The sequence below is a fragment of the Penaeus japonicus genome, unplaced genomic scaffold (genome assembly GCF_977035675.1).
Source record: "Penaeus japonicus unplaced genomic scaffold, GWHDUDI00000001_assembly GWHDUDI00000016, whole genome shotgun sequence".
NCBI classification, from domain to species: domain Eukaryota; kingdom Metazoa; phylum Arthropoda; class Malacostraca; order Decapoda; family Penaeidae; genus Penaeus; species Penaeus japonicus.
This window is the reverse complement of record NW_028234418.1, coordinates 35,569,903-35,579,305: the sequence shown is the minus strand read 5'-3', so window position 1 is coordinate 35,579,305 and position 9,403 is coordinate 35,569,903. Positions and strand designations below refer to the sequence as shown.

At 33.1% G+C, this 9,403-nt stretch overlaps 2 protein-coding genes across 6 annotated transcripts in view; one reads left to right on the top strand and one right to left on the bottom strand.

Moving 5' to 3' along the window:
* Positions 1-365: 365 nt before the first annotated feature.
* On the bottom strand, positions 366-4,294 carry LOC122257345 (RWD domain-containing protein 3). Of its 3 annotated transcripts, XM_043022599.2 has the most exons (6): positions 4,162-4,284; positions 3,257-3,331; positions 2,288-2,412; positions 1,706-1,877; positions 1,137-1,297; positions 366-611 (listed from the first exon to the last, which is right to left on the bottom strand). In XM_043022599.2, the coding sequence occupies exons 3-6, from the start codon at positions 2,396-2,398 to the stop codon at positions 387-389; spliced, it is 669 nt and encodes a 222-aa protein (XP_042878533.2). In that variant the 5' UTR covers positions 2,399-2,412; positions 3,257-3,331; positions 4,162-4,284; the 3' UTR covers positions 366-386. The 3 variants fall into 3 exon arrangements, with proteins under 3 accessions (XP_042878533.2, XP_042878532.2, XP_086401612.1); XM_043022598.2 differs by lacking the exon at positions 3,257-3,331 and having other exon boundaries at positions 4,162-4,294; XM_086545486.1 differs by lacking the exons at positions 3,257-3,331; positions 4,162-4,284 and adding an exon at positions 2,527-2,581.
* A 2,378-nt stretch (positions 4,295-6,672) lies between these two features.
* Positions 6,673-9,403, top strand: part of Mvb12 (multivesicular body subunit 12-like Mvb12) — a 14,509-nt gene continuing 11,778 nt past the window's right edge. The window contains exon 1 of one of the 3 annotated variants that reach the window (XM_043022596.2): positions 6,673-6,775. The gene's annotated coding sequence lies outside the window, so the exon portion shown is untranslated. Of the gene's footprint in view, positions 6,898-9,403 lie in introns of all 3 variants that reach the window. The other 2 variants (XM_043022595.2, XM_043022597.2) reach the window with 2 other exon arrangements.

The window sequence follows — 9,403 nt, the reverse complement described above, 5'->3', positions numbered from 1 at the left end:
AGCTGTATAACATGATTGTACTGAAAGAGTTTATATCTAAATATCATTGTTGAATAGCCTTATTTTTCACAATTATTTACTCGTTTTTTTTTTCTGTCTTAAAAAAGAAGAGCAAAAAGTACAGTGAACACACCTATGAAAATACAATATATACACAAAAACTTTTAGCATATTTATTAATATGATAATACATCAATATACTTATATATACACATACATACATACATATATATGTATATATGTATATATGTATATATGTATATATGTGTATATGTGTGTATATATATATATATATATATATATATATATATATATATATATATATTTATATATACATATATATATATATATTTATATATATATTTATATATACATAAATATTATACTTATTTTTTAATAACTGGTGCTATAATACTTTCATATAGGTCCCCGAGCTCTGCCTCTGTCATCCATTCTTTTAAGTCTGCATTATTCTTAAAATCACACGTGCTAAATTCTGTTAACGTGATTGGATGATCCACAACATGGAGCACAGAGAGAAGTCTTTCCTTGCATGGTCGTCCTGAAGAATCTACGTCAACAACTTGTGTTTTGTTTCGTTGAATGTACGTCTGATGCAACATGAAAAAAAGTTAAAGCACACCTGATCAGTATTTTTAAGATTTATGATGCTCCTTGTACCTCATTTAGAGACCAATGTAACGGATATTATCATTTTGTTGTAAATATAAATCAGAGATGAAACGGTACTTAAGTTTTATACATTTCATTTATGTTCTTATTATAATCTACCTCTAAAAAAGTTAATAATTACTTAAACAATTCATTAGTACATACTTTTTAACCATAAGTAAGGAAAAGTCTCTCTTCAGATAAAATGTATTCAATTTCAATTTTCACACTTGGCACAATATGGATTTACTAAATAAAGGCCGAGTAAATTTTCTTCAAAAAGTCTGTATAAGTAGAAAGTTACTCAAAAAGAAAAAAAGGAAGAAAGAAAAAAATATACATATATTTACATTATGAAATTATAAATTTACATTGTAAATTATGAAGAACATCACTTTCAATTTACTTCAGAATTCCAGAAACCAATAAAGATATACCATTAAGTCAAAAGCAAACAAACCTACCTTTATACTCTCTTCATCCCCTTGAAGTATAATAAATATCCACCTTAAATAAAAGATCAGTCCACCCACTATCGCCAACTCTTTACACCAACGTTGAATTGTTTTCACATAGCGTGCCTTATTGCGCATGTGGTCTAGTTGTAGCACATACATTTTTGCATCTGTCAAGTATATATTTGAAAATTCAAATTAAGAATTAGGCATAGACATTGGTACAAAGAAAAAGTCCATTTCTTTTTTAACAAAAAAAAAAAAAAAAAAAATATATATACATATATACATATATATATATATACATATATATATATATATATATATATATATATATATATACATATATATATATATATATATATATATATATATATATTTCTATGATTTTACTTTCAATTTTGCAAAACTTTACACAGATATGTACTTCTCCCATCCAGTAAGGTGTAAAAAACTAAACAAGTGTCACGAAAATGGAAGAGGAAGGAGAAAAATTAAGAAAGAAAAAGTGCCTGCAAAAGAAGAGAATAAGAAAAAAGAAAGAAAGAGCAAAATAAACAAAGAAAAAAATGCATTACCTTTAATATCGAGCGCTGCTGAGTCTGCTACCGTTGGCTGTGCTATTTTTATCTGTTTATCTTGCAGAGCTGTAAGAATGCTTAGGACCATTGGACTTCCCCTAAATAACTCAGCGTCTTCTTTTAGGGAGCTTTTGAGGTCTTCACACTCCTTACGGCTGAGGGACGTACACTAGAATAAAAATATTGCAAAAAGTCCTCATACAAATGTGTGACCAATTTAGAAAATAGTCCATTTATTCATCTCACTTAAATTAATTAATATAATAATAATGTGGAAAGATTTAATTTAATTTCCTTTCTGTATTTATTTTTCTCTTTTTTTACTTCAGAAAGTGGATTAGTGCTAATTTCCCCCCCCCCCTCTCCTTTGTCTAGTCATTATATCCATCATTCTGTTTCATTTCTCTCCCATTTTTCATCTAGCAAAAGATCTTTCTGTATACAACTGTGCAAGGACATGTCAAGATCACCTTTGAAAGGTTAATGACAAAAGACACATACATAATGGAGCCCTTACATAATAAACAGCAGAATTATTATGTTCTTTGAAAAGAACACAACCTTAAGCCTTTCACTCACTTGGACTGAAAATGGTGGAGGGTCCTCAGGATATGATTCAATAGAGAGAGTAAACATTAAAGATATTCTCAAATCAGGATGATGTGTAGGATTAATTGATACAGCAAACATCACAGATAATTCACCTGTAAGAGAAGTGATCCATTACTTTATCACACGGTTTGTCCAAAACCTCTAGTATCAAAGTATTATTACCAAATGATTGTGCATTCTCTAACAGGACACTGACAACAACCTACTATCTTAGCTTGTCTTGTCCTTAGCTTCATAGCAGTATTACAAGTATTTTGATATAGTGTCTACTAGAAAAGAATTTCAAATATTTTGCAATATAAAAAAACATGGATGGATGCAAATAAAAAGGTGAACAGGCCAACAGTATTACTGGACTTACTCTGAAAACATTAAAATGAAAGTGGTAGCATCTATGGAAGGAGAATTATAGGATAAAAATGTTTTAAAATATACTTTATATTAATACAACAGCACATACAGATTATTTTCTCAAATTAATATAATTTGAAAAATATGATTTAATGGTAATAAACTTATATGCAAAAAATATTTATACAGATTCTATTCCAAGGTTCTTAAAAAAAATAATAATAAAAAAAAAATAATAAAAAAATAAAAAAATAAAAAATAAATAAATAAATAAATAAATAAATAATCATCAAGAAGAGAGGAAATACGCTGACTCACAGTCTAAGCATAATAAGCGTGAAGCCTACATGAGTGCCCATTGCCTAGAGTGGAAATAACACACATTCCCTATCAATAATTGTTACTACTAATCTCTCACTGTTTTACTATTATCATGACACCCTCTGTTGGACAACTGTTAAAAAATATATATGAATGAGAGCAAATTTCACAATGCTAGAGGTATAACTGACATATTTCAATATTATATACCATAATCACATAATAAAATAGCCTAACAATGCATTCAAATGAACCACTTCATACTTAATAGTGACCAAAATTTCAAGTGAATCTATCCCTCCTTGGAACACGTCTCACACACGTCCTCCTTCCGAGCACCTCATACGTGTAAAAGATATAAAATAAATATCCTTCCTTTGACAAAGAGAAACAAGTTTATTCAAATTATAAAAGAAAGGGAAGAGCAAGATAATGCAATATCATGCTAAAGGCCTTTACGCTATATTGCTTTTTCATATATAAAAATATATATAAATATAGCTGAAAAGCCTTTGGCATGATTCTATATTTTCTTATTCTTCCCTCCTCTTGTTAAGTCACAACCTGTTTAACATGAATCCTCTGAAAAAAGATCTTTAGTAATAACGGAAATAGTATATGCCAGTTAACTGCTCCTTATATGAATTTCATCTTTTGTACTAAATGAATTTGATAGGTCTTAAATCATAAGAACTTTCTATGAATCTGTAAATGAATTTGATAGGTCTTAAATCATAAGAACTTTCTATGAATCTGAAGCTATATCATTACTGCAAATAAAAGCATGTCTTTTTAATATATCTGATACATCAATGCCACAGTAACTGACATTACCAAATCACAACTTGGAAATTAACAAATCTCATGATATATATATTACTGAAATTCCGAATGACCTTCACAAATATACCAGTTCTATAAATAATCATTAAGGTCATCCCACACCCTTAAAAGTACCTCAACATATAAAAAAAAAACTATAACTCGCACACTAACACAATTACAGAACAAACATCACACAAAAAGCTCAACAAATCCAAAAAAACGGAACTACATCTGAAAAAAAACGAACAAAAACGAAATAAAAACACCAAGTGTCACTCGTAATCTCATTTTCTCTTTCTCTCACTATGTCACTCTTTCTCACGTGTTGAAAATCGAACCCTCACCTTGGGAAAGTAACTTGAACTCGTTTTCCCCGCAGTATATAGCTTCAATCGCTTGCATTTCCTCTAAAATATCGTCCATTGTCAAGTTCAAGTTCAATGCTTACTGCTTGGATGTCAGGCTTCACACACTCTTTCAAGATTTCATTAGTATTTTGGTCTGAATCCATTATAAATAAATAAATATATATATATATATATATATATATATACGTATATATATATATATATATATATATATATATATATATATATATATATATATATATATATATATATGTGTGTATGTGTGTGTATGTGTGTGTGTGTGTATGTATGTGTGTGTGTGTGTGTGTGTGTGTGTGTGTGTGTGTGTGTGTGTGTGTGTGTGTGTGTGTGTGTGTGTGTTTGTGTGTGTGTGTGTGTATGTATGTGTGTGTGTGTGTGTGTGTGTGTGTGTGTGTGTGTGTGTGTGTGTGTGTGTATTTACATCTATCAACTGGTGTATACATATAATAATTTTCATTATCTTGATCATGCTTTGAATACTCATTAATATGATATGATTAGAAAAAAAAAATTAAATTGTATTCTTCGTAAAATATCTGAGATGGAAATCCTTACTTTTAACAATCTATTTGCACGCGGGTGTACGACCGATACAAATAAAATCTCTTTAAAGATACACCGAAAGTGAAAAAAAGGCATTGAAGAACATATTACTAATTACAGTCGAGGGGGGGTATTTGCTCAATCCTTCACTACATATACACCCTCTCTCTCCTTATCATGCACTACACATACACCCTCTCTCTCCTTATCATGCACTACACATACACCCTCTCTCTCCTTATCATGCACTACACATACACCTTCTCTCTCCTTATCATGCACTACACATACACCCTCTCTCTCCTTATCATGCACTACACATACACCTTCTCTCTCCTTATCATGCACTACACATACACCCTCTCTCTCCTTATCATGCACTACACATACACCTTCTCTCTCCTTATCATACACTACACATACACCCTCTCTCTCCTTATCATGCACTACACATACACCTTCTCTCTCCTTATCATGCACTACACATACACCTTCTCTCTCCTTATCATGCACTACACATACACCCTCTCTCTCCTTATCATGCACTACACATACACCTTCTCTCTCCTTATCATACACTACACATACACCCTCTCTCTCCTTATCATGCACTACACATACACCTTCTCTCTCCTTATCATGCACTACACATACACCTTCTCTCTCCTTATCATGCACTACACATACACCCTCTCTCTCCTTATCATGCACTACACATACACCCTCTCTCTCCTTATTATGGATAAAGAAAATCGAGAAATATTAATCTCCAAAATTTGCCCATATTAAAACACTTTAGATTTCTTAAAATACCATTTTACAACAAGATTCCAAAGAGAAAATCGCAACTCATTCTCAAGTGCGACTACAGGACTCTATAGGATAATATAAATTCGAAAAGCCTTGCAATTTAGCCCCTCCTCCTTCAGAATCTTCAAAATCCCCTATCGAATAGTATTCCTCTCTCAAATCTACCTTTAAAAAAGCCTTCCCACATGGCACGTCGCAAAAAATAAATCACCAAAAGGAAAGTGGATCAAGAACTGTGTGAAGGACCTTTTCTTTTCCTATCCTCTTTAGAAATTCTAAACCTCTTCTCTTCTCCAACATCCAAACAGCCTCCATACAAAGGAAATCGCTTTCTAGATTCATAAAGTCCTTGGGATGAATGATCACTCGCTGCCCTTGTGATCGAGGGAATCCGTGACGTAAAGCCCATTTCGTCACAAAGAAAATATCCTTTTTAAAAACAGCCTTCACACGCTCCAACAGGATGTGTAAAGGTTGTGAGGGGCCTCTCGTGACCGGTCTCGATGTTCATATGGAGAAAAGGATCAATCTTTAAATCAGCAATTAATGGCTCTTGCTGAAAGAAAATCGCGATTCCCGGTTAAAAATGTGAGGGACCTGTTATGACGGCATTAGAGGATTGTCTGAAGGAAACCCGGTTATTTATAGCTCATCATGAACAAACTTTTTCTAAAACTCTTACTACGGTCACTCCAATTTCTAAAAAAAAAAAAAGTCCCTTAAAATTACAACAAAACAAAAAACTCGCGAATCTTTTCAAAACTACAAGGGCCCTTTTGTGACAGGACCTGCTGATTGGGCTAAAAAGACCCTACCATCAAGCTTCTGTTTCTTCAAAATCTCTAATAAACAACCCCTCAAATCACAAAATCAAACTCCACAGATATATATCGCCAGGAAAATCGCACAACCAACCCTCCGCAAAATCGCGTGTCCTCTTTTACAACAGAACTTAGAAATCTTATAGAATCCCTATTCCATAACCCATCCTACTTCAAAATACCTAAAAAAAAACTCCTGCAAAACAGTACCCCACCCCCCCCCCCCACAAAAAAAAAAAATCTATGCTACCGAAAATCGCAAAATCCCTCCTGGAAACCGCAAGGGCCCTCTAGCAACGAGACCGAGGGATGGTGTGCCGGAAGCCTTATTGTTTAGCTGATCCCCGTCTCTGTCCTTGTGAACGGAGACCTTCTGCCCTCAGACCCTCCTGCAGGTGATATTCGGGACTCTTTCCCCCTCGTTTCGGTGGCAAAGGAACCCTGGGGATCTCTTGGATGTGTTGATTGCCAGGAAGGGGCTTGTTGGTGAGAAATCCCGTCGGAATTGTGGTGATCTGTGAGTTTGGCGAGGCCTTTTTTTCCTGTTTGAGGATGGCTCTTGTTTACGTCTTTTTTTGTGTGAATTGTTTTTTGTTTGTTTTGTTTTGTGGTTCACGTGTCTTATCGAGAGGGCGAGGGGGATCCTAAAGCTTTCCTTTGTTTTGAATGGGTGTGTATCTTGTGATTCTTATTTGTGGGGTAGAAATCCCCGTGTGATTTGTAGAAATGTAGAGGAAGTAGATGATTACACCACCAATTTAGGAGGCATTTCCTCCTTGGCAGAGAAGGCTCATATTTTAAGCATTGGGTATATTGGTTCTTTCTATTGGTTAGAGACTTGTACAATTTTTATTTATGGTGTTGGTAATTTGCTTCTGTCATTCTAGACTTCATCTAAATGACTATCAAGAATTATTGGAAATGGAATGATTCATCAATTTGGATTATTTTGATTATAATTAGTTCATTATTGAACAAATATTCATTTTTTCATCAATAAGACTGAATTTACAGTGAATAATTACTTGAGATGTATACCATTACTAACATCATTGATTTCTTAAAGAGTCTTATCTGTGTTATCTTACTATGTATATAGACCGTAAAAATTGCTGATATACATGTAGTGGCCAAGAATGAATGATATTACACTATATATATTCTGGTTAGATAGAGCTTGTAGATATCCCTAGCATTTTATACACAATCTGTCAAAGGAAAACAAACCTCCACCAGTTACTAAGGGGATCTGATTTGATTTTGATAAGTTTATTCATACTATATACAGTATATACACATGAATAGGCAATAATTGGAACTATGCCTAAATGGTTTGTACAGTTCATGTTAGATTCTAAGACACATTGTTGGTGAAGTAGATATTACTGTGACACTGTCAATTGATATGCTAGGGCAAAGCTATACATAAGACATAGTAGTGCATGTATGTCACTCTAGAGAAGCCTTGCAATTTTATCTATTACAGGCAAAATTCTTGTGTTTAAGTAATATATCTGATAAAATGCTGTCCTCTATAAAGGATGTTGCAATACTGTACAATGTTTTATGTTCAATCCTTTCACGAAACTCTTCAATGAGAGGACATATTATTACATAATGGTCAAGGGTGTGTGAATAGGGTTGACTGCACAACTTACATTCATTTCCCTCAGCATTGTGTGAAACACTGTACTCCCAGTAATATTTGTAGCCAAGCCGTAACCTTGCAGTCACTACATCAAGCTGCCTCGTAACTCTGTTTGTACTGCCATAGATATGCTTTGTCTTGGACATAGTGTTATGGTGAATGATTGATCTGCTTGTGTCTTGCTCGACATTTCTCTCGGTTTCAGCTAAGGGGAGAGACAGCTTATACTGGCTCTGTATTTGATGGTAAATAACCTAGGATGTCTATAAGCTCCTTTGGAGGTTTGTTAGCCTTTGCCACGATATACCCTCTCTAATATATGATTGCTGAGCTATCTATCACTTAGGCAAAATTTCTGCATCTTTGATCCTACTCTGTAAGTTAACTTATTGGCAAATTTATAGGTCCTGGAGTACTGAAGTCATGCATAGCATGGCTATTGCCAGAGTGATTGCAGGCATATCAGCAACATTGCCTGGAGTTACTTGTAGAGAAATTTGGACACATAGTGTATTTTAACCTTATAATCATTCAATAAATGAGCTACAGTTTGATCTATGAATTAAGGGACATGAAAAGAAATTTATTTTAAAAAATGCATAACTAAATATTCAATGATGTTAGAAGGCTGTATTGTCATAGTGTGGATATAGGTTAACCACATCTTCTCTACCTACCTATAATCTGTGACTTTTGCTAGTCCAGCAGTGATTTCAAACTTTTCAGACTATTTTACCTTTACATTCCACATTAACATAGCTAAGGGAATTATAGGCCTTCCATAACAGAGTAGCTACCACAAGTTTCAAGTGGAAATTGATAAGATACAACTAGTATCATTATGAAAGAATAGTCACAGTTTGTTGGCTACTGCACTGCCACTTTGTTAGTATTATTTACCAGCTATTGTTTAGAGGTACTTTCATTAATCCATCATGTTTCATGTCCTGATTGTGCTGGATTAAAGACTTTCAATCTATATAAGCTATAAGCTAGGAGAGAAAGAAGGTTTAAGCTTTTGAAGGATTCAGTCAGTGAATCAACTAAATTATATGAATATATATCCTAAAGAAATAGTAAGTTATTTTTATTTTTATTATTTTTCCCAATCATCAGTAAGTAGATATTGTCTAATCAAGGATTATCAAGTTTTATTTCATATTATTAATGTTTTTGTTAATAGTATAATCTTCATACTTTTCATATAGTTCAAAGCCAAATAAAAACAAAGGTATGTATATCATCTTCTACTGGAAGATAGATTGGAAAATGCATTGTAGATCTTGAGAGGGAATTTAATAATGTACCATTGAGATGTTACTCATACTTGGTGTATATGTAATTTTGTTAGATAGCTATTTATAGATGTCAAGTT

Bases quoted from the DNA above. Each gene is read 5' to 3' on its own strand.
- LOC122257345 (XM_043022598.2), bottom strand. From the start codon at position 4,240: ATGGACGATATTTTAGAGGAAATGCAAGCGATTGAAGCTATATACTGC. The intron at 1,298-1,705 runs GTAATGCATTTT...TATACTTGACAG, and splicing joins AGCAGCGCTCGATATTAAAG to ATGCAAAAATGTATGTGCTA. The intron at 612-1,136 runs GTAGGTTTGTTT...ATGTTGCATCAG, and splicing joins GGGATGAAGAGAGTATAAAG to ACGTACATTCAACGAAACAA.